This window comes from Tachyglossus aculeatus, chromosome 23 (assembly GCF_015852505.1).
Source record: "Tachyglossus aculeatus isolate mTacAcu1 chromosome 23, mTacAcu1.pri, whole genome shotgun sequence".
In the NCBI taxonomy this organism is placed as follows: Eukaryota; Metazoa; Chordata; class Mammalia; order Monotremata; family Tachyglossidae; genus Tachyglossus; species Tachyglossus aculeatus.
The window spans coordinates 5,258,474-5,284,040 of NC_052088.1; the positions used below are offsets into that span (position 1 = coordinate 5,258,474).

At 45.4% G+C, this 25,567-nt stretch overlaps 1 protein-coding gene and 2 non-coding genes across 7 annotated transcripts in view; 1 reads left to right on the forward strand and 2 right to left on the reverse strand.

Annotated features, from left to right (window-relative positions):
• GPHN (gephyrin) overlaps positions 1-25,567 on the reverse strand; it is a 720,134-nt gene that overhangs the window by 67,571 nt on the left and 626,996 nt on the right. For all 5 annotated transcript variants that reach the window (XM_038765627.1, XM_038765623.1, XM_038765626.1 and 2 more), the window contains 5 exons: positions 19,486-19,541; positions 16,204-16,323; positions 13,615-13,673; positions 11,311-11,464; positions 1,029-1,150 (listed from right to left, as the gene is read on the reverse strand). In XM_038765627.1, the coding sequence (XP_038621555.1) occupies positions 1,029-1,150; positions 11,311-11,464; positions 13,615-13,673; positions 16,204-16,323; positions 19,486-19,541 (511 nt within the window). The remainder of the gene's footprint in view (positions 1-1,028; positions 1,151-11,310; positions 11,465-13,614; positions 13,674-16,203; positions 16,324-19,485; positions 19,542-25,567) is intronic.
• Positions 384-521, forward strand: LOC119944946. The gene has a single exon (XR_005456085.1). It is a non-coding gene; the product is annotated as a small nucleolar RNA SNORA7 (small nucleolar RNA).
• Positions 3,086-3,223, reverse strand: LOC119944841. The gene has a single exon (XR_005455989.1). It is a non-coding gene; the product is annotated as a small nucleolar RNA SNORA7 (small nucleolar RNA).

Sequence of the window (25,567 nt, forward strand, 5' to 3'; positions counted from 1 at the left end):
ACGAGAAGGGGTGGTCCACAGTGTCGAAGGCAGCTGAGAGGTCAAGGAGGATTAGGATGGAGTAGGCGCCGTTGGATTTGGCAAGAAGAAGATCATTCGTGACTCAGATGATGCTCGATAAATACTACTGATTGACTGATTCACTGACTGATTAAACAGCAGGCAACATACATTATTAGGCTGCTGCTGTGGGACTGATTCCTGTACTTCCTGTTCCGCAGATTCCCTGCTCTGGTGATGTGGGGAAGGGTACACTTCTGCACTGATTTCCTGCAGCATTGTGCACGTATTTTGGCACTTTGGGCAAGGAAGACTTGCAAGCCCCACCTCGCCCCCCTCAGCATTACTGTCACTTTCATTTTACTGAACATAAAAGGGATCTGCACCTCTCAGGCTCTCACCCGGAGAGTTTCCCGTACTCTACCAGTCTCGACTATGGGAGGGAGAGTCAAGTAGAGGCCTACCTATTCCATTCCTAGCTTGGGCAGTGGCTAATGAGGGGAAGGCAATCTGCTACAAGTCAAAACTCACCTGTGTTGGGCAGCAGCAGCCTGGGAGAGAGTCGAGGGGGGAGACTCAGGTTGACTGCGCGGAAGGAGGCGATGGTAAACCGCTTCCGTCAAGAAAAGTCTATGGATACACTACCAGAATGATTGCAGATGGAGATGGGGCTGGGAGAGATGTGTCCGTGGCTTCACTATGGGTCGGACACAACTCGATAGCATAAGACGACAACAAAAGGGATCTGAACACTGAACGCTCGACACTGAAATTGGATTACAGAGACATCACATGTTTCTATATGTTGAATTTAAAAGAATCCTTTTTCTCCTGGGCGGCCTCAAGGCTGTAAGCTCCCTGCGGTCAGGGAATGTGTCTGTCTATTGTTATATTGTACTCTCCCAAGCACTTAATACATACCCAGGGACCTGGTTTCCTGTCTCTTTGAAGCCACTCCCTGGGTCTCCAAAAGGCACGGATCCACAAGCCCTTAGAGGGTGAATGTCAGACCAACAGGCAGCACTTACTTGTCTCCCACAATTCCCAGATTGATGGTCGGGTATCCATGTTCCTGAATTGTTGCTAGGAGAGTCGAGCGGTTGCTGTCTCGGATCTTCCCTGGTAGGAGGTCATCCTCGGGGTTCAGCAGCTGTAATGTCAAACAGACAACCCCACATAATCAGACTTCTGGTTCAACACAACCTGCAGTCCTGGAAGGAGATTCCACTGACTAAAACACACACTGAGAGAGTGAGGCTTTCTTTTCATTCATTCAGAGAGAAAATGATGGCTCAATTAATCATAACATAATAGAAATCGTGGTATTTGTTAAATGCTCATGTATGTGTGAGTGTGGGTGAGAGACAGAGAAATTCAGAATTTGAATTCTGAATCGATTTCCTCTCGTTTTTCAGGTTTGTGTGCTTCTTCTTGTCTATTTTGTTGCATTACCCCTTTCTCCATCCACTTTTACCCTTTCAGAACATCTTTAGTTTTTCAGTTAACCACCTTTCCAGCCACCTAAAGTCCAATTTACTTCATACGATTCACATGCCCAACTGTGCTGCCTATATAGGAGCATCCCCTCAGTTCAGAGTAAATATTTCGGCATAGCCCGGCATAGTGGAAGCGAGGGTCAGTCTCAATGCTGGCACAAAAGCTGATAAGGAGACAGTCCTGTCTGCCCACTGCAGAGCATGTACAGAGATGTTCTGCTCTGTAGCCACAGACTGCAGATCAGACACTTGCAATATGTGCTGCTGACTACGGGGAGACCTGGGAAAAGAATGTGGATGGCTCAGCACCACTTTTGCAAAAACAATTCATTAGCAAGCCCCACTGATGTGAGAGACCCTCTTCCCTGCCTTAAGAAAACATCCTTTTCGAGTAGCTTAATCTTCGATCACTAATGGTGCTCTGCACACAGTAAGCGCTCAATAAATGCGACTGATTGATTAATGGGGCAGCAGCAGTGTTCCGTGACACCTGGGCAACTGAAGACAGGAAAAGGGCTAGAAAAGGTAAACTAAATACTGACTGTCTTGCCAAACTCCAAACTGGCTCCTCAAATGACTCTGCTTAATGAACTTTATTCTTGGGGTGCTATAACAAATAGAAAACTGATGAATACAGAGAAAATGGCCATTTAATAGGGTCATGGGCCAGCAATACATTACATGCCGGCTTTAACCACAGTTGTTTCCAAAGAAGGATGGCACTGTTGCTTATGATCTGGCCAGGAATGGAGTCAAGAGCCTGGCCTTGGGCAAAGCTGGGCTACTGGTTGGAGGACAGCTCGCTCAGAAAGGGACCCGATCCATCTTTTTCTGGAGAGGCATTCCTCTTTGGAGTTTTGTTACTTCAGTGTGGGATTGCCAGTTAGACCGTTCATATCCTACGAACACTGTAAATCTGCCTGGAACCCTAAGTGATCAACTAGTGATCCTACCTGCGCTTCTAAAGTGTAAGCTGTCATTATTAGCATCTACGCCTCGGTGATGACACGTAAAGAAAGAAAAAATAAAATAATGAGAAAGAGAAAGAAAAATAATAAAAAGCTTTGGATGTCGACTCCAAAGTCCATCAGGTTGATTATCAATGGGAGATACTAATGCGTAGAAGGGTAGTTTGCCAAAACATAGAAAAAAGGCCCTGGTCCTAATAGGATTGGAAAGCTAAATATCGATGATCTATTTCAGCTCAACGGATATGCCTTGTCTTGTCTTATGCCATCGAGTTGTTTCTGACTCATAGCGGCACCATGGATATCTCTCCCAATCAATCAATCGTATTTATTGAGCGCTTACTGTGTGCAGAGCACTGTACTAAGCGCTTGGGAAGTACAAGTTGGCAACATATAGAGACAGTCCCTACCCAACAGTGGGCTCACAGTCTAAGAGGGGGAGACAGAGAACAAAACCAAACATACTAACAGAACCATTGCCCCGTTCTGGTAGTGAATCCATAGAATTTTTTTGGTAAAAATCTGGAAGTTGTTTAACATCGCCGTCTTCCATGCAGTCAACCTCAGTCTCCGCCCTCGACTCTCTCTCATGCCGCTGCTGCCCGGCACAGGTGAGTTTTGACTTGTAGCAGATTGCCTTCCACTCGCTAGCCACTGCCCAAGCTAGGAATGGAACCGGTAGGCCTCTGCTTGACTCTCCCTCCCACAGTCGAGACTGGTAGAGGACTGGAAACTCTCCAGGTGTAACCCTGAGAGGGGATGTGCCAATTAATAATAATAATGATGGCATTTATTACGCGCTTACTATGTACAAAGCACTGTTCTATGCACTGGGGAGGTTACAAGGTGATCAGGTTGTCCCACGGGGGGCTCACAGTCTTAATCCCCATTTTACAGATGAGGGAACTGAGGCATAGAGAAGCTAAGTGACTTGCCCAAAATCACACAGCTGACAATTGGCGGAGCCAGGATTTGAGCCCATGACCTCTGACTCCAAAGCCTGTGCTCTTTCCATTGAGCCACGCTGTTACCAATGCTCTTTTCGGCCTCCCCAGTAAAAGAAAGACATCACTGATGTACTCAAGGTCTAAACAATGGCATCTCCCATATTATATTACTATCCATCAGTATGATGTGAGAGACATCGGGATCACTTTGGGTATGCAAAGTACCAAGCCCTGTACTGATCAATGGCTCCCAACATAAGCTATACCGTATCAGAACCCAAAAAGTCAATTTCAAGTTACTGAAGATCTGAGAAATCTCCATGGCCATCTACGAAGTTATAGCAGCCCTACTGGAACGAAGAACCCCAGCTAACAGTATCCATTCATTCATTCATCCATCCATCCATCCAACTATCCATCCATTCGTATTTATTGAGCACTTACTGTGAAACAGACCCTTTTCAGAAATATTATCCATCTGGCAGCCATTAAAACTGTAGGTATGACAAGGAGAAACCACCATGACTGATTTGATGAAAATGAATCTGATTAATCAAATAAGAGTATTTATTGAGTGTTTATTATGTGCAGAGCACAGGACTAAGCACTTGGGAGAGCACAGTACAACAGCATTAGCGGACACCTTCCCCACTCATAGTGAGTTTACAGTCTAGGGGAGAAGGCAGACATTAATATAAATAATTACAGATTTTTATGGTTATTTATCAAGCGCTTACTATGTACCAGGCACTGTTCTAAGCTCTGGGGTAGAGAAGCAGTGTGGCTCAGTGGAAAGAGCACGGGCTTTGGAGTCAGAGGTCATGGGCTCAAATTCTGACTCCACCAATTGTCAGCTGTGTGACTTTGGGCAAGCCACTACACTTCTCTGGGCCTCAGTTCGTCATCTGTAAAATGGGGATTAAGACTGTGAGCTCCCCGTGGGACAACCTGATCACTTTGTAACCTCCTTAGTGCTTAGAACAGTGCTTTGCACAAAGTAAGCACTTAATAAATGCCATCTTTATTATTATTATTACAAGGTAATCGGGTTGGACAATGTCCCTGTCCCACGAGGGACTCACAGTCTTAATCCCCATTTGACAGATGAGGTAACAGAGGCCCAGAGAAGTTAAGTGACTTGCCCAAGATCACACAGCAGACAAGTGGCAGAGCCGGAATTGGAACCCAGAGCCTTCTGACTCTCAGGCCGGGGCTCTATTCACTAGGCCACGCTGCTTCTCTTACGTACATAAGCGCTGTGGTTTGGGGAGGGGGGATGAATAAAGGGACCAAGTCAGGGAGATGCAGAAGGGAGCTGAAGAAAAGAAAAAGAGGGCTTAGTCAGGGAAGGCTTCTTGGAGGAAGACTTGAATAGGGGGAGAGTCATTGTCTGTCGGATTTGAGGGGGGAGGGCGTTCCAGGCCAGAGGCAGGACGTGCGCGAGAGGTTGGTGGCGAGATAGATGAGATTGAGGTACAGTGAAAAGGTTAGCATTAAAGGAATGAAGTGCGCATGCTGGGCTGTAGTAGGAGAGTAGCCAGGTGAGGTAGGAGGGGGCCAGGTGATCGACTGCTTTAAAGTCAAGGACGAGGAGATTGATATGGAGGTGGATGGGCAGCCACTGGAGGCTCCTGAGGAGTGGGGAAACATGGACTGAACGTTTCTGTACAAAAATAATCCGGGCAGCAAAGTATGGAATGGAGTGGGGAGAGATGAGAGGCAGGGAGGTCAGCACGGAGGCTGATACGGTAATCAAGGCAGGATAGGATAAGTGAGTGAATGAACATGGTAGCCGTCCGGATGGAGAGGAAGGAGTGAAACTGGTCCCAAGCATGAAAAGCAGCATGGCGTAGTGGAGAGAGCACAGCCTGGAAGCCTGAAGGTCATGGGTTGGGTTCTAATCCTAGCTCTGCCACTTGTCAGTTGTGTAGCCTTGGGCCTCGGTTACCTCATCTGTAAAATGGGGATTAAGACCGTGAGCCCCACGTGGGACAACCTGATTACCTCGTAGCTACTCCAGCGCTTAGAACAGAGCTTGGCATATAGTAAGCACTTAACAAATACCATAATTATTATTCTCTGGGCCTCGGTTACCTCATCTGTAAAATGGGGAATGAGACTGTGAGCCCCATGTGGGACAGGGACTGCGTGCAACATGATTTGCACATATTCACCCCAGTTCTTAGTATACGGTGCCTGACACAGAGTAAGCGCTTAACAAATCCATTTTTATTGTTATTTTTAGGGATCCCATAAGGGATTTCTAGGCCAAATCCTAATCTCCCTTTTCCTCCTCCTTGCTTCTCAGTGATATCCTAAGGTTACACTTTGGGATTAGGTCAGAAAAGCAACTGCTTTTCTGCTGCTTGTCTGCTGTGTGACCTTGGGCAAATCACTCCACTTTTCTGGGCCTCAGTTACCTCATCTGTAGAATGGGGATTGAGACTTTGAGCCCTACGTGGGACGGAGACAGTGCCTAACTCGACCTGCTCGTATCCACCCTAGGGCTTAGAACAGTGCCTGGCATATAGTTAAGCGCTTAACAAATACCATTATTATTATTAATAATAAAAGCTGAAGCTCTGTCGACCAAGTACATTGGCATCAGGCTGGGGGACCGATTTTGATCGGCTTGTTCCTGCAGTCCTGGGATAGAGAAACAGTGTGGTCTCTGGGCATGAGAGGACCTGGGTTCTAATTCTGGCTCTGCCACTTGCCTGCTGTGTGATCTAGGGTAAGTCACTTAATTTCTCTGTGCCTCACTGTCGTCATCTGTAAAATTGGGATTCAATAACTATTCTTTCTCCTACTTAGACCGTGAGCCCCATGTGGGACGGGATTATGCCCGACCTGATTATCTTGTATCTACCCCAGTGCTTGGCACATAGTATGTGCTTAACAATGACCTGAATTATCATTACTATTATTTCCCCCCTTCGGTTACTCATCCGATGCCAATGCAGCCGGTCATCACGGCCAACTGAGGCCACAGTCCGGGGTCAACTCTGTGGTTAGAGAGGGTTTCGGGGCAGAATGCAAAATGCTAATATCGACCTCTTTTTCTGGTTTTAACTGACCACCGGTCAATGATGTGGTAACTTCCTAAAGCCCCACGCTGGAGGTGTTTATATTTCCACCATCCTTAACTTTGCTTTTGAAGAGCAAGAGGGCAATAGCACCTTTCCCATTAAGATGCTGGCACAAGTTGGATAAGCTGTCTTGGGATTTGGGCATTTTGTGCGCAGGGATCATGTCTGCCAACTCTGTGTTATTGTACTTTCCCAAGCATTCAGTCCTAGTAAGTGTTCAATAAATACTAGAGACTGATTCTTTCTCATTCCTCCTCTAGACTGCAAGCTCATTATGGGAAGGAGCTATGCCTGCTAATTCTGTTGCATTGTACTCTAGTTAGTACAGTGTTCTGCACATAGTAAGCACTTAATAAATACCATCGAATGATCGGTTGATATCCCTACTGCTTCCAAGGGGACACAAATAACAAAAGAATTATAGATCATAGGGGAGTGGACTATTAATGGAAATTGCTACACTAAAAGAATGAATAGCTGGGTGGAGAAGGTGGCGTTTACCATACATTTACTCGTTTGCACATTCTTAACAAGCACCAAGGATCACATCATTTATCTCACCAGGCAAGCAATAGGTCTATTAAGTCCAGCAATGAATTTTCAGACCTTCAGAGGGTGGGAGGCATTTTTCTATCAGACTTTAAAGGGCAGTGACAGATGGGCTAAGTGTGTCTGGCACTGACTCCCTCTGGAACCTTGGGCAAGGTCCCTGAGACCTTTATGGAGTTCTTCCCATTTGGCAGCTCCGGGGACTAGGCGTATGTGTCTCTGTGCCTGGAATGGGCAAGCAGATTTCGGCAAATAGGAGAGGAATAATTTTCCTCAGAAGGGTACAGGAATGATTAATGACATTACTTTAACCAAGCATTGCGCTACCCCGAGGAGAAGCTACATAAAATGAAGTTATTATTGTTAAGTGTACTGTACAAAGTCCCTGAAATAACTTTTCGGATCACCTTGATGCATCTCCACAATCACAAAATGATTTTTAAAAATTCGGGCACGAAGCTGCAGTCCTTACTTAACAAAGCTGTCCCATCCCCTTCCACCCCCTCTCCCTTTCTGTAGCTCTCCCATCTCCTTTACACATCACTAAATGGTTAGCCCTGGTATTCAAAGATGGCATTCTTGTCTCTACAGCAGGAGAATGTGACAATCAAATGGCTAAAGTAGCTGAGGAAGAGGAGCAGAACAGAGAGTCACAGACAAGGTTCCAGTCCGCAAAAGATGCTGGATACCTGGGCAGAGCGTCTTAGTCCTTCCTTCTCCAGGCTGATTAGGGAATTTTAGAGAGAGAGGGGAGCTAGTTAAAGGAATGTGGTTTTCCATAAGAGTAGTGCTTCGCATATAGTCATAATAATAATAATAATGATGGTATTTGTTAAGCGCTTACTATGTGCCAAGCACTGTTCTAAGCACTGGGGTAGATACAAGGTAATCAGGTTGTCCCACATGAGGCTCACAGTCTTAATCCCCATTCTACAGAAGAGGTAAGTGAGACACAGAAAAGTTAAGTGACTTGCCCAAAGTCACACAGCTCAAAAGTGGCAGAGGCGAAATTAGAACCCACGGCCTCTGACTCCCAAGTCCATGGTCTTTCCTCTAAGCCACGCTGCTTAACAATTTCAATAATAACGGTAAGACTAATATTTCAGCTTCGTCCACCTGATACTCCTTTAGTTCTTTCCCTCCTACTTAGACTGTGAGTCCCACGTGGGACAGGGTCTCTGTCCAATCTGATGAACTTGTGTCTACCCTAGTGTTTAGAATAGTTTTTGACATATAGTAAGCAGTTAATAAGTACCATAATTAGCACATCAGAGAGGATCCAGAGTCAGCAGGCCTGAGAATATTTCCCCAGGCACCTCGGGGCGGGGTTGGGGGGTGGGGGGACACAGGAGGAGACATGCCCTTGAAATAATAAATGAGTTTCAAACGAGGAGCGCTAACCTGTCCATTAAGAAAAGGCATCCTTTCCTAGTGGGAGGAAGGATGTTTGCTTCCGGGCAATTAACGACACCATAACCCCATCTGAGATAATACAGGGTTAAAGCTACAAATTAAAAACAAATTGGAAAATGCAGAAAGAAAGGATTCTCAGAGATGGATATTCTCCTTCCTCTTCCCCTCTCCTGTGTATTTACGAGTGTACACACTTTAGATTCAATAGCCTGAGAGTATTCTGAAATACAAGTAAAATATTTTGAAATTCTGACCTACAGAGTCTTTTTGCACTGGAGTTTCTAGGAGGGCATGTCCCATACAGCACAGAATCACAGCAGTCACATTCTCAAAGGGAGCAGCCAGAACAGTAAAAGGGGAAAGCAGCCTTTTTGCTTGACAAACTTAGAGATTTTTGTCCTCCTGACCCAGGCCTGACTACAAATTAGGAAACAAAAAGTTTCATTTGCTCCTAACTCACACTGTTGACCAGAAATTTCTTCAATGACTGGTCAAATTATGTAGTCCTTGGGGTATTTAAACGATCCAAAAGCTAATCGGTATTGAAAATGGGTTGAGCCAATACTCTGTTCTCTATGCCAGCGAAGGTGTGGACAGTGAAAACACAGTTTCAGGGTAACGTCTGCAGTGACAACAATGATTTGGCTGGCACATCAAACACAGGTAATCTCATGTGCACGGCTGCTTTTAGCTCCTAGAACCAGAATGGATATATTCCCATTTGTCCAGGGGAAAATGAGAATGGTGATAGGGAAAGAAAATGAATTTCCAAGGCTTAAGGACATTTATATATATATATATATATATATATATATATATATATATATATATGTTTGTGCGTATTTATTACTCTATCTATTACTCTATTCTATTTATTCTAAATAAATAGAATAAATATGCACAAGTAAAATAATTTCCAAGGCTTAAGGACATTTATATATATATATATATATATATATATATATATATATGCTTGTACATATTTATTACTCTATTTATTTTACTTGTACATATTTATTCTATTTATTTTATTTTGCTAATGTGTTTTGCTTTGTTGTCTGTCTCCCCCTTCTAGACTGTGAGCCCGTTGTTGGGTAGGGACCGTCTCTATATGTTGCCAACTTATACTTCCCAAGCGCTTAGTACAGTGCTCTGCACACAGTAAGCGCTCAATAAATACGATTGAATGAATGAATGAATTTCCCAAGCGCTTAGTACAGTGCTCTGCAAATAGGAAGTGCTCAATAAATACGATTGATGATGATGATTTAAAACTTTGGAGAGAGTATTTATTTCCTTATTGCCTCTTTCTGCCTCTGCAGGACTGCCTTTAGTTTCCATGAGAGACAGTGCCCTGCACATAGTAAGTGTTCAACAAATACCACCATTATTGTTATTGTTATTTTGGGGTCTGTCTGTCTCTTTGGAGTAGGGTGTCCACGAGCTCTCATAAGCAACGTCATAAGCTTAATTCGGCCTCTGGATCAGGCTGGGAACAATGTTTGGCCCCATTTTTTTATGAGCATCAGGGGTCCCGGCACCTTTAAGTAAGGAGAGGGAGGCAGTCCTAGCATTTCAAAACAGCCGCCACATGGTTCCTTGCCTCTCAGTACACTGCCACCCCGGGCGGCCCGGATGCTGGGCAGAGGATTTGATGCCAGTGAACTCGTCTGGTGCCATGGTTTTCCCTGACGCCTCACAGGCCCCGAGGGTGGGGATGAGGATGAGGGACGGTGGCCCTATTCCCGGCGAGAAGGGAGGGAATGGGAGCCGGATGCTGCTGGCTCAGGTTTGTCCGTACTGAGAAGCAGCATGGCCTAGTGGATAGAGAACAAGTCTGGGAGTAAAAAGGACTTGGGTTCTAATCCCGACTCCACTACTTGCCTGCTGTGTGACTTTGGTCAAGTCACTTCACCTCTCTGGGCCTCAGTTACCTCATCTGTAAAGCAGGGATTAAGACCGTGAGCCCCAAGTGGGAAAGGAACTGTGTCCAACCCAATTTTCTTGTACCCACCCCAGTGCTTAGTACAGTGCCTGGCACAGAGTAAGCACCTAACAAGTACCACAATTATTATTCTGCTCAGAGCAAGCTCACTGGACCACTCCCCTGCAACAATTTAATTTAATAGATGGCCCAGGATAGATTAGACCAGCACTGTATCTGTTTGGGAAGTAACCTGTCTCCTGGGACGTGATCAACCCAAGAGGAGGCCAATGGACACACTATTTAGGCCTCAGACTTTAAGCTCACTGTAGGCAAGAAACGTGTCTACCAACTCAGTTACTCTGTACTCTCCCAAGTGCTTAGTACAGTGCTCTGCACTCAGTATATGCTCAACAAATATGACAGATTGATTACTTCCCTCTACAGAAAGGAAGAACCAGCTGTCTCCTAATTGCTGGAGAAGAATTCACCCTGATAGTGGGGTACATTCTCTTTCATGTTATCGGTGCTAGATTACAAAGAAGCTCTTCGACTCTTTTTTTTTTTGGTCACGCTCAATTGTTCTTGCCAAAAGGCACCCACCTAAGTAGAAGAACTATCGTTCAAACATTCACACAGGATCATCAAACACACTCACACCCATCCACATGCTCAAAATGAACACCCTCAACAGACCCACACATTGCAAACTTAAGCACAGTGGACACAGAGCAGGCATATACACAATGGGAGCACACAAGACAGACACACACACACAACATCTCAAACAGGGGGTACTCACATAACGACAACATGGATGCACTAGACGTAAGGAAGGTATACTCAAACCAACCGCACACGTGACGGGCTCACACGCCGTGGACACACTTACAGAGCATCAGTTTAAGGAATTTCATTTCTTACCTCGTTCCCCGTTGACATGACGGCAACCACCGGAAACTTGTTCACTTCTACTTCTGTAACCCCTACAGTTGCTAGGAGACCAATCTCTGATGGGCCCATGTGGGTTCCTTTGGCCAGTACACACTCTCCTCGCTTAATGTCATGGCCGATGGGTCTGAAAGCCACAGAGCGAAGACACAAAGATCACAGTGAGGCCTCCCATCCCTGGACTGGCAAGGCTGCCATTTCTTCAGAGAAAAGTTTCACCACAGGAAAAATGTGGATGCAGGCTAAGCAGAGAGGGAGCAAAATCCCCATCGTTTATTACTCATTCTTAGTTATGAAATCGCATTCTTAATGACCGAGCTGCTGCAGGGCAGACTGAAGCAGGACCTGGCCTTCTAATTACTTTGCGTTTATGTAACACTTCATCTCCGCAATGTGTTTTACAAGCCCATGCCAAATCATTACCAGTTCATAAACCACAAGCTGGAAATTTCCCTTGGGTTGAGCCAAATATCACTCTGAAAACATCTCGCCTGTATCTGCGGTTATTGCAAGTAGTGGGAATACAGCCGCCGTTACCTGGGGTTTATGACTACAGTCAACTCTTGACTACGCAGGAGCTAACGGTCCAGCTTGTGAATTACCCAGTCACATGGCCACCTGCTTGTCTTTTGGCCATTTCAATGCCCCTTTACATGTCCACCTGGGATAGGTAGGGTCCGGGAGAAGGGGTAAGATAAAACTGCTTAATATCGCCATGGCTACTTTGTAGAAGTTTGAGATTTAAAAAAAGACAAGTCTGCTAGAGGGATGGGCAAGGGTTGGGTCGCTCCAAGGCAAACTGCTAGGGGCATATGAAATTTGGGCAGGGCTAACAGTGTCTGCCCAGTGCAATTATTCTGCACCTCTTCTGGTGAGGGAAAATCACCTTCGGACCTGACGGGGAGTGTGTAGGCGAGAACGGCTTTTAGAGAGGAAGGCGGCTGAAGAGTGGCAGGTAGTCACTGGGCACAGTGGACGAAAGATAGGGAAATGCACTCTTCAAACTCCTTCCTGCTGCTCCTGCTCTCAATCCTCCTGGTCTGGGATGACATTCAATAATAATAATGGTATTTGTTAAGTGCTTACTATGTGCCAAGCACTCTTCTAAGCGCTAAGGTAGATACAAGGTAATCAGGTTGTCTCACGTGGGGCTCACAGTCTTAATCCCCATTTTATAGATGAGGTAACTGAAGCACCGAGAAGTTCAGCAACTTGCCCAAAGTCACACAGCTGACAAGTGGCAGAGCCGGGATTAGAACCCATGACCTCTCCCTCCCAAGCCCGGGCTCTTTCCACTAAGCCACGCTGCTTCTCACTCAAGCTCTGGGGAGCTGCAAGGATTAGGAATGCCCCAGCTGCTGAGAAAATCTTTACACGCGATATGGAAAAAAAATGATTTTCAAACTTTTTATTGAAATTGTTTTACATAATTACAAGACGGAAATTGGGCATCGGTTATGGCACCGATTTGGCTCTCATCTAGATGATGCCAAGCTTCCAGCAAACAGGAGTAGACTTTGTGGGAAATGAAAAGCCAGGTGCAAAAAATTAGGTGGGGAATGGGGGCAGTCAAGGTGGAAAGGGGAGGGGAGGGGGCATCTGACCCGAGATGGGGATGTTAAGGGATTTGCAGTCCAGGCCCGGGGCACAGGGAAAGAGGAGAAGCCGGATGGCTCAAATTTTGGGGTAGCCACTGCCACTCCCTCCATTGACTGGTTAAGGAGAGCTGTACTGGTCAGCCCACTGCCTCCTTCCTCAGCTCTTCCAAGAACTGGAGGTGTGAGGAAGCCACCAGGCTGTGGTCCGGAGCAAACAGAATTCCTCTGGCTGCTTCCCTGGTGTTACTGACAGGGATATATTTTTACAGGCTTAACAGACACATCCAATTTTAAACCATTTCTGGGGGCTGTCCATGCATTTACAGATGGTTGGCAACCCAGGAGGGGAAGTTACACTCATCTGGCCTAATGGATAGAGCAAGGGCCTGAGGAGTCATAAGGTCATGGGTTCTAAATCTGGCTCTGCCACTTGTCTGCCGTGGGATCTTGGGCAAGTCACTTAACTACTCTGTGCCTCGGTTCCCTCGTCTATAAAATGGGGATTAAGACTGTGAGGAAGGGACTGTGTCCAACTCAATTTGCTTGTATCTATCCCAGGGCTTAGAACAGTGCCTGACACATAGTAAGTGCATAACAAATATCATTATTATTATTATTATTATTATTATTATCTGGGCCCTGGTGATTGTTGTGCTGAAAAACTGCCTTTTGTACACACCTGATATCTTGGCCTGGCCGAACCTGTACCAGAATCCGCACTTCAAGTTCTTCAGTACCCTGTAAAGAGAGCAGGTTACATCAGCGCCAAGGGGCTAAACCACCAAACAGGTCAAGTCTCCATATCCTGCCACTTCAACCCATTTCATTCCCTCCGGCGACCAGTGAATGAGGCCAGGGGATCTGAGCGATCCGTGGAACTGGGAAATCATGACGAGCTTTTCAAACCTGAGAGGTTTGTTCTGAGTTTCAATAGAAGGCTCTTTAATAACTGTGAGGTCAATTAACTGTTTTCGGTAGCATCTTTTCTCCTTCCCTTAAAAGCCCAATCAACTGAGGCTCACTTTCAGAGGAACATCTCCATGGAGATAAAGTCACTTGACCTGGATGAGCAAAATGGACTCATTTCAGCAGGTAAGTAGTGAATGAGCTGTAAGATTATCTTTCTCTCTTCTCTTTCTCTGTCTCTCCATCTCTCACTCCCTCTCCTCCATCAGTGATTCAAGGCTTAAGCCACAGACTTAAGAGTCCCAACTCTTCTAGAAGCAGCCCGCAACTTGTCAGCTGTGTGACTTTGGGCAAGTCACTTCACTTCTCTGAGCCTCTATTGCCTCATCTGTAAAATGGGGATCAAAACGGTGAGCCCCACCTGGGATAACCTGATTACCCTGTACATAGTCCAGGGCTTAGAAAAGTGCTTGGCACATAGTAAGCGCTTAACAAATATCATTATTATTATTGGGAGTCTCTGATTTCTTCGGTGGAGGAACCACAGCCACTGTGAGTAGCTAAGAGGAGCTGATCAATTCCACCATTTCTGGGCTGTGAATTAAGTTCCATTAACACTGAAGCCTTTTCCTGACAGTTCATGGAGCTTGTGGTGCACATGTTCTGGATTTTAGGGCTCTGACTGTTAGCTTGATGCAAATAACAAATTCACTTGGGGAGCTCTGCATGCAGACTGTGATCTGTATTCTGAGTGCTGAATTTTATAAGCCCTTTAAGTAGGCAGATAATAAAAAATTCTCAGCTCTTGTAAAGCGGCACCTCTCAGAACTGCTGGATTTTGTATCATATATTTAGCACAGTAGAAAATGTTTCCTTTTTTTTGCATACTAGTTCCTTTCACCCAAAATATCTCAAAGCACATTACAGTGTAAGACATTCACCAACATAACCACACAAGTAATCTCGAACTCTTTCTGCTTTCATTAATCACAAGGACCCTACTTCAGACACCAAAATCGATTTCAATGACCCTTAATGAGTGGATCCCTGGGATATTTAGTTTGGTCAACTGGAGAGACGGAGCTGAAAACATTTACTTTTCTGACCTGTACTCTGAATTCTATCAAAATCATTGAAAAATAGAGCTTTAAGGGTCTTCTGATGTGAACTCCAGCGTAAGAATGTTTAATATTTCACTGAGGCCTTTATGGACTTTGAATGCATTGCTCTTATCTTTTTTCCCAAAAGTCGTGGTGATTGATTTCCCCCCAAACAACCCTTCAGTTATTTGGATCTCACCGTTACTAGCTTCTTCAAATGTCATCCTGATTATATAACTTCCTCGCTCTGACAATTATAGTGGCTCCCAGTGGAAGTCAGATCAAATAAAATCCTCCTGACTAGGGACTTCAAGTTTCTCCTCTTACCTTTTGGCCTTCATAGTTCCAAAACGCAGCTGCTTGTGATCCCCACCATGGTCTAAATTCACTAATTTCACTGTCCTTGACCTTCTTCTCTCGCACCACCGAGCCATTGCTCAGATAAGGCCCTTTCTGGAACGCTCTCCCACCTCACCTTCAGTGTCCACCCATGAGAAAATCTTCTTCCTCTCAGTTCCAAGGTTCAGAATCACTACACTGTGCTCCTGGTCACTGTAGCTTTAAACTAGAGAGGCTGGAAAGTGTCTGCTTTGGGATAATAATAATAATAATGATGATGATGGTATTTGTTAAGCACTCACTATGTGCCAGGCACTACACTAAGCGCTGGGGTGGATACAAGCAAATCAGGTCTGTCCCATGTGGGGCTCACAATCTCAATCCCCATTTTACAGATGAGATAAATGAGGCACAGAGAAGTGATGTGACTTCCCGAGGTCACACAGCAGACAGGTGGTGGAGTCAGGATTAGAACCCATGACCTTCTGACTCTCAGGCCCGTGCTCTATCCACTATGAAAGTTATTCTTCCAGTGCACTCCTTCCTGCCTAGCTGTGCTCCAGTGAGAACATGTCTGCCAACAGGAAACAGAGAGTGTACGTGTGCTGTGCAACCCACCGGCACCACGACAGTTCCCATTCAGCCAGTCAGTCGATCGTATTTATTGAGCGCTTACTACGTGCAGAGCACTGAACTAAGCGCTTGGGAGACTACAATATAACACTAAACAGATCCATTCCCTGCCCACAGTGAGCTCACAGTCTAGAGGGGGAGAGGTCCTGAAGCCTTCCATTGTTCCTGACGGGCGACGTTGTCGGGGAAGCCCAGTCACTGCCAGTTACTGCATTTAAGATTCCCGGGGCCCTGTGGGAAGAGCACCGTCACCGGGAACAATGGCAAAGGAAAATTCTGGGATTACTTACGTCATCTGATTCCCTGATGAGTTCTGTGTCTTCCACTTGAACCACGGCATCAGCACCACAGGGGATTGGGGCGCCCGTTGTCACTCTCATCACCTGCCCTGGCATCACTGTCTGAGTAGGCTGAGGGCACAGAAACATTCAGGTTGGAAACGGCTCATTTTTCTCAAAAATGGTATTTGTTAAGTGCTCACTATGTGCAGGGCACTCGACTAAGAGCCGGGGTAGATACAAGTCCCTGTCCCACATGAGGCTCACGGTCTTAATCCCCATTTTACAGGTGGGGGAACTGAGGCACAGAGAAGTAAAGTGACTTGCCCAGCAGTGGCGGAGCCAGGTCCTTCTGACATCCAGGCTCGTGTTCTACCCAATACATTAATCAATCGATGGTATTTATTGAGCACTTACTATGTGCAGAGCACTGTATTCAGTGATTAAGAGAGTACAATATAATGGAATTAGCAGACGTATTTCCTAACCATAATGGCACTGCTTCATTGATTTTTTAAAACAGTGAAGGAACATCTGCAGGATGTCTGATGACTTTGGCAACAACCAATGGGCTGATTTGTAGGAGGAAAAAAGGAGGACCTCGGGATCCAGCTGATCCCCATTCTCATCTTGGAGCTACTTCAGATGTTTTACCCAAGAGAAACAGATGTGCACCCAAATTGCTTTCAATTAATTCTGGTCTCTGCACTACACGCATGTTTGGACTCAATCTGGACAAATCCCAAGTAATCTACACTTTTATTCCTGGTGCCCTTTTTTCCCCCTGATTATACCCCTTTGAATATTTAGACCTATAACTTAGGTGAAATACCCTAAATTCTAAATTAGGCATTTTTTATGGTATTTGTTAAGTGTTTACTATGTGCCAGGCGCTGGGGTAGATGCAAGCTAATTAGGTTGGACACAGTCCCTGTCCCACAGGGGGTTCAGAGTCTTAATCCCCATTTGACAGATGAGGTGACTGAGGCCCAGAGAAATGAAGCGACTTGCCCAAGGTCACACAGAAGACAAGTGGCAGAGCCAGGATTAGAACCCAGGTCCTCCTCCCAGGCCCAAGCTCTATCCACTAGACCGTGCTGCACCAGTGGAGCTGGTATAGACATGATCCCTACCCACAAGATATGGTGGACGTTGCCGCCTTTACATTTTCCCAGCTATGCGGGCCCTGCTTACTAGCCACCGGGGACCCAGTGTCTCAATCAGGGGTGGCCAAGCCTCAAGAACTGAAGAATCGCAAACCAAAAATGTAAGATGGCTGAGAGCTGCGGGGAGGTGGGGTAGAGCTGGGAGGGGCATGAATAGCAGCAAGCAAGAGACGGTTGGGGCAGATTCTGGGGGCCGAAAGAGCTGGAGCAGCAGCGCACTGTAGCCCATCACCACGTCCCCAGTAGCGAAAGAGTAATTCAGCAACTGAGGAAGGCCGCAATCAGGCTCAACAGACGGACTCTGGCCTACGGAGCCACTTGCAAAACCTCTCCCGCCGTTCAAATGGGACAGATCAGATTTCATCAGGTTCAGTTTAATCTCAAGAGAGGTCCTTCCTGGAGCCAGAGCTGGAGAAAGTCTTCCCATAAATCCCCGGAAAAGAAAACCCAGAACCATAGTAAATCTCCTTGAAAAGAATGCGTCTTCCCAGAGGTGTCTGCCTCGTAAATCTTGCCCAGGATCTGGAAAAAACCACCCCTCCAGCACAGCAAGAGCCTACAATATGAAAAAGATTCTGTTTATCCCTCACAAACCTGTTTCCCCCTTCTCCCACCTTAACAAGCTGCAACGAAATCACCAGTAGGTAGAGTTGCCTTAGGGACAAGGAGGGGACCCACAGGTTCTCTGATCTGGGTCCTCTTTTTCAAGGACACAGACTGAGCAACTGAGAATAATCATAATCATCATCGTCATAATAGTTTTTGATAGGCGCTGGGGTGGATACAAGTCCTTGATTGTCAGGGGGAAGAGGGATCCTCTGTTACTGAATCCTGAAGGCAACAATAGTGACAAAATGCTGCTGCCAACTTGCAGAAAGAGAAAGGTTTCCGTCGCCCACCTGGCCTCACTGCTGCTGAGTGGATCACAGTGTGGCCAGTTGATTCACTGACATCATCATCATCATCAATCGCATTTACTGAGCGCTTACTGTGTGCAGAGCACTGTACTAAGCGCTTGGGAAGTACAAGTGACAGTCCCCAAGGGATCAACTAGAGAGCTAGACTAAATCGGTTACTTTGGGTGGCAGCTAGTTCTAAGAGCTGGTGGAAGATACTCCCCAAGAACACCCTCCCCTACTTCAAGGCAGGTTAGGAGAATTTGTTCAGCAGATAAGGAGAAGCAAATGTCCCACGTTGCGAGAAGCTTTGAGCACCGAATCGTGAACTGTGTCTGGAAACTAATACTGTATGACCTTCCTTCTCCTGTGTCTCTCACCTCATCAAATACCAAATATTAATAAGTGAGAGACCCCAGAGACATCTGCTAGGTGGTGAGCGAAGGGGATTCTACACTTTTCCTCTAAAACTCAGTCCAAGAATTTAATCCTCTTTGTGGATTCACTCTGGAACCTCTCCAAGTTCTCCATATCTCCTGTAAATGTAACTCTGACCTGGATATTGAATTCTGATAAAAATAATAATGATGATGGCATTTATTAAGCGCTTACTATGTGCAAAGCACTGTTCTAAGCGCTGGGGAGGATACAAGGTGATCAGGCTGTCCCACGGGGGCTCTCAGTCTTAATCCCCATTTTACAGATGAGGTAACTGAGGCACGGAGAAGTTAAGTGACTTGCCCAAAGTCACACAGCTAACAGTTGGTGGAGCCGAGATTTGAACCCATGACCCCTGACTCCAAAGCCCGGGCTCTTTCCTCTGAGCCACGCTGCTCCTGATAAACGGTGAACATTGCTGAATGGTCTCAGGTCAGAATTTTCTGAGAAGAGTGAGGTGAATTATGAGTTAGTTATAGGTCGTTAAGGGAAGGGAACATGCCTGCTAATTCTATTGTATTGTAGTAATAATAATAGTATTTATTAAGCTCTTACTCTGAATCAATCACTGTTCTAAGTGCTGGGGTACTCTCCCAAGCGCTTGGCACTTAATAAGTGCTCAATAAATACGATTGATTGATAGCAGTAACAATGTTTTTTAATTGAGCACCCACTGAGTTCAAAGCACTGCACTTCAGGTACAACAGAATGAAGAAACACATTTCCTGTCCGCAAGGAGCTTACCTTCTAAAGGGAGTGTAAGGTTTTGTTCAAGTTCTAGAAATGATTCTTACCTGTTCACCAGCTTGAGATTCCCCAATGATGAAACGGTCTCCAGGGCCATCAGCAGCTGCAAGATGAACAGAGCCAAGAAGGGAGAAAATCATTCAGGGGTCCCCAACGTGGATGACAAATAATCACGATACCAACAACAACAATAATAATGATGATTTTGGTATTTGTTAAGTGCTTACGGTGAGCCAAGCCCTGTTTTGGGTGCTGGGGTAGATATAAAATAGCCACGTCAGACACAGTCCCACACGGGGTTCACAGTCTTAATCGCCATTTTACAGATGAGTAAACTGAGGCACAGTGAGGTCACACAGCAGGCAAGTGGTGGAAACTGAGGCACAGTGAAGTCACACAGCAGACAAGTGGTGGAGCAGGGTTTAGAACGCAGGTCCTTTGACTTCCAAACCTCTTTTCACTAGGCCATGCTGCTTCCCTAATTTTAGTCCTGGTATCCAGCTTGGTGGCAGCATATTAGGGTAGTGGGGAGGGCTGCGGATGCCAGGCCTTTTCATTTCCTTTTCCCTTATTTCCGTAGTGAATTCCACTCCTGCTCCTTTTCAGCAGGGACAGAGGGACTCTCCAATGCACTTCAGGTACAACAGAATGAAGAAACACTCTTAAAGCGCTTAGTACAGTGCTCTGCACACAGTAAGCGCTCAATAAATACGATTGAATGAATGAATGAGGAAGCCAAGGTGCAAGTGATAGCACCCAAGGACTGAGAAAAGGTCAAAATGTTGGTGAAACATCCAAGGTAAAAAACTGAATATTTACAAAGAGTGAGCTTTCCGCTTTGTAATAGGTTGAGGTTTTTTTTATTTAGGATATTTGTTAAGTGCTTACTATGGGTCAAACACTGTTCTGAGTGCTGGAAAAGATACAAGTTAATTAAATTGGACACGGTCCCTGTCTCGCACGGGGCTCACAGACTAAGAGGGAGAAAAGGAATCCCTATTTTACAGTTGAGGAAACTGAGGCACAGAGAAGTTAAGTGGCCTTCCCGAGGTCACACAGCAGAGCCAGCATTAGAACCCAGGTCCTTCTGACTCCCAAGCCTATGATCCCCCTACTAGGTCTCGCTGCTTCTTAATTTGTATGAATTATTAAGGCACTTCAAAATTTACTGAAAATGTCTGACAAAATCAATTCATAAATATTTGATGCTGGGCTCAGAAATAGCCCTTTTTTTCCTAGTGTTGAGAAACCTTCCAATTCTGTTGTATTGTACTTTTCCAAGCGCTTAGGGCAGGGCTCCACACACAGGAAGTGCTCAGTAAATATAATCTCTTGATTGACTTACCTTTTCTCTCTCTAGCTTCCTGAGTTTGAACCTCAGCTTTATCATTTAGCAAGATTTATTTCTGTGGAGGCATGTTACACCCTTAAAACCTTAACCTTTAAGTTCCCTGTCCCCTTATTTCTTGTTTAAGTAGGCATTCCGAGGTAAAATGAAGAACCCCATTGTTGCTTTCCACTCATCCATATGCAACTTCTCTCACAGCATCTTAAATAACTTTCAAGATTTATCCCTATTTGGGGACTGAATTTTCAGCACTTCCCTTGGGGAGTTCAATAAAACCAGATTTTGAGAGAGGAACTCATTTGCTAACTAAGACCCCCCTTCCTCTTCTCCCACTCCCTTCTGCATCACCCTGACCTGCTCCCTTTATTCATCCCGCCTCCCAGCCCGACATATCTGTCATTTATTTATTTATATTTATGTCTGTCTCCCCTCGTGAGCAGAGAACGTATCTGTTTATTGTTATATTGTACTCTCCCAAGCGCTTAGTTCAGTGCTCTGCACACCGTAAATGCTCAATAAATATCACTGAATGTATGAAAGAATTTGCTGAAATTTCAGAAAAGAAGTCAGTTTGCTTAAGAGTAAGGAAGAGAAACGTTGCGGGTAGGGAATGTGTCTACCAATTCTGATGCATTTTACTCTCCCAGGTGCTTAGTACAGTGTTTTGCACACAGTAAGTACTCAATAAATAGCTTTGATGATGATGAGAAACCAGGAACCTGGAACTCAGTCACTGTTACCTACTGTGATCACAACAGCCACTGGATAACAGAATTTACTCGCAAACTTGAGGGAAGCACCTCAGGGAAGAATGGGTTCTGACGTGAAGGAAAAAGACTTAACTTGGTAAGAACTGAGGAGACAGGCAGATATTCTCCATCTACGGTGGCCTTTCACCCAATTTTATAGCAGGCAGTTTAGTTTTTAGACGACCCGTCTCCTGTCCTGTTCCGAAAAGATACCGAATGCTTTTATGGGTGGGTTTTTTTTTTTTCATTTTTGGCCCCAAGCCTCACTCTGCTAAGGCTCCTGTCGCTGAATCCTGCAGTTTGTATACCACACCAGGCTGCAAATTCAGTCATTCATTCATTTGTACTTATTTACAATTATTGCGGTACTTGTTAACCGCTATGTGCCAGGCACTGTACTAAGCGCTGGGGTGGACACAAGTCCCTGTCCCCAGGATTTCATAGTCTCAATCCCCATTTTCCAGATGAGGTAACTGACGCCCAGAGCAGTGAAGTGACTTGTCCAAGGTCACACAGCGGACAAGTGGCAGAGTCATTCATTCAATCGTATTTATTGAGCGCTTACTGTGTGCAGAGCACTGTACTAAGCGTGTGTGCAGAACGCTATACTAAGTACTTGGGAAAGTATAATAAAATAATAAACATTGATATGGTAACTGAGCTCCAGAGGAAGAGTGGGGTTTCATAGAAGCCCCTGGAGAAATGCTCTAGGATTGTAGAAAATCTCAGCAAAATGAAGGAATGCCATCTTATTACACTGGATGCCCAGTTTTGCTCATGTTTCATCGAAGGCCCTCCTCTCTCCAGTCTTTGGGAGAGTCATCAGTGTCCCCTTCATTTCCACCTGCTCCTCCCATCGCCCATCTTTCTCTGGGAAATTTGTGCTTTTCTGGCCTTGGCTGCTGGTTGGAGTCGAGGAAGGAGTGCGTAGTTTATTTTCTCTTCTGAAATCCTGACGGTAACTATGATTATCCTGATTTATGAGTTAAATTTGCCAACCACATAGCTACAAGCACCTTCAGGATCATCATTTTACCACTCCTTTTCATTCAAAACATTTATTAAGCACAATCTCTAAGTGCTGTTCGGTAGCCGAGAGTTAGGAGAGACGAATTGGTGTAATAACAGGGGAGCTGGATGGGGTCACCTACTGGAAATCTTCTCCTGGGTAGTTTTAGGTGAGCACTGACACTCAGGTTTATAGGTGGAACTCAAGGTCCACTGCAAAACTACATGCTGATTTTTCATCTTTACTTTCTTCAAAAGGTTACATAATGATAATAATAACAATAATAATAATAATAATAATGGTATTTGTTAACCACTTACTATGTACAAAGCCTTGGGGTGCATATAAGCAAATCAGGTTGTACAATTGAGTTGGTAATAATAATAATTGTATTCATTAAGTGCTTACTATGTGCCAGGCACTGATCGAAAGCGCTGCGGCAGACACAAGATAATCAGGTTAAACACAGTCCCAGTACCACATAGGACTCACAGTCTTAATCCCCATTTTATAGATGAGGTAACTGAGGCACAGAGAACTAAAGTGACTTGCCCAAGGTCACACAGCAGACAAGTGGTGAAGCTGGGATTAGAATTCAGGTCCTCTGACTCCCAAGTCACTCTTTGCACGAGGCCACGCTACCATGTCTTTATTCATTCATTCATTCAATCGTATTTATTGGGTGCTTACTGTGTGCTGAGCACTGTACTAAGCGCTTGGGAAGTACAAGTCGGCAACATATAGAGACGGTCCCTACTCAACAACGGGCTCACAGTCTAGAAGGGAGAGACAGACAACAAAACAAAACATGTAGGCAGGTGTCATGGCAGATCTGATCCCTGTTCACAAGGATTTTACAATCTAGTGGAGGAGACTTTAAAACAAATGGCAGATAAGTTGAGGGGCATTTGCATATAAATAAGTACTGTGGGGCTAGGGATGGTATGAGTATCCAAGTGCTTTAGGGCTAAAGACCCAATGCAGAGGTAATGCAGAAGGGAGGATGAAGAGTCTGGGGGGAAAAGAGACGTTAGTAAGGGAAGGCTCCTTGGAGGTGATATGATTTTTAGTACGGTTTTGAAGGTGGGGAGAGTAGTGGTCTCTGGATAAGAAGAGGGAGGGAGGGTCGAGCCAGAGGGAGAACTTGCGCTAGGGATCGGTGGTGAGAGATGAGATGGAGGAAGAACATGTAGGTTGGTGCTAAAGGAGAAAAGCGTGCTGAATGAGTGTTTTGCACATAGTAAGCGCTTAATAAATGCCATCATTATTATTATTATCATCAACAAAGTCAGGTAGGAGGGGGAGAACTGACTGAGTGCTTTAAAGCCAAAGATGAGGAGTTTCTGTTTCTGGACACAGTGGGCAACCACTGGAAGCTTTTATGGAGTGGGAAGATGTGTGTAGAACAGTTTATTAGAAAAATGATCCAGGAAGCAGAGTGAAGTATTGACTGGAATGGGGAGATGCAGGAGGCAAGGAGGTCAGCAAAGAGGCTGATTCAGTAGTCGAGGCTGGGATACGATAACTGTTTGGACCGGTTTGGATGGAGGGGAAGAGACGGATTCTAGAGACGCTGTGAAGGTAGAACTGACAGAATTTGGTGACACATTGAGTATGCAGGTTGCACTGTAGTTTCCCAAACCCTTAGTACCTTGCTCTGCACACAGTAAGCAGTCAATAAATACCGTTGATTGATTGATTCATTGCCTGTTTGAGGATGATGCCAAGGCTACAGGCTTGTGAGACAGGAAGGGAGGTGGTGTTGTCTTCAGTGATGGGACAGTCGGCGGGAGGAGAGGGTGTGGGTGGGAAGATGAGGTGCTCTGCTTCCCACTTGTCCCGACAACCCGGGTCAATTTGGGGCAGGGCAGCAAGCCGTCTCAAGTGACTGCTCAGGTGTTTGGCTGAACAGGGAGGGCTTTTTCCCTTTCATAAACAGAAGAAGGGCATGTGTTTGGCAATCCCAGAGGAGAGAAATGGGCTCATTCAATCGGTAGGCAGCTTATTTATTTTAACCCCACCTCTTCTTCCATTCCTGATCTCGATCTTCTTTCTCCATCTCTCTGTCCCCTGCCCTCCTTATTCTATTTCTTCAACCACCTCCTTCGACTTTTTACTGCCTCCCCTCTCACCTCCTTCATTTCTGTCGTGACAATTAAACCTTATGTCAAACTTAAACAACACTTCTGCTGGTCAGCAGTTTCGTCCAATGCCTTTCTCCTAAAGAACGGCAAGCCACTAGGTAATCCCTGGATCCGACAATGCCAGGGCCCAAGGCTAAGAAAATGGGCTTCCCAAATGTTCTAGAACAAATCCAAAGTGGCCACACAGCTCGAGGATTCAGACAAATCTTGTTATTTCCTGGGGATCCAAGACTCTGCTGTGGATGAGAAGGAGAACAATGCAAGGCATAGCTACGTGCAGAATTGAGACCAAGAGACAGAACGCTGAATACAGCGCTGAAGAAAGCTCTGGGAAAGATTATGGCCTAGTAGAATGAACACAGGCTTGGGAGACAGAGGACCTGGGTTCTAATCTCACCTCCGCCACTTCCTATGTGACCTTGGGCAAGACACTTAACATCTCTGTGCTTCAGTTTCCTCAACTGTTAAATGGGAATTCAATACCTGTTCTCCCTCCTTCTTAGACTCTGAACCCCATATGGGACAAAGACTGAGTCTGACCCTATTGATTTATAGCTACCCCAGCACTTGGAACAGTACTTGATACACAGTAAGTATTTAACAAATATGATTTTTTTTTAAAAAGACTAATCATGAAGATGTCCAGGGAGACATCGATGAAATATTGGTTGATGCAGCTCAATAAAGAGCCATCCAAACGAGGTTTGTTCAGAAATTCTGGTGTCTCATTACCTGTCACTGCCTGGCTCACTGGACTCAAAGATGGCCTCACTGCTAGGCGCACTGCATCACTGAATAAGGATACCAGGAATTTAGTCCCTCTGAGTTGCTGAACTGCTTATTTGGCTTAGATTGTCAGCCCCGGGGGGCTGGCAGGGG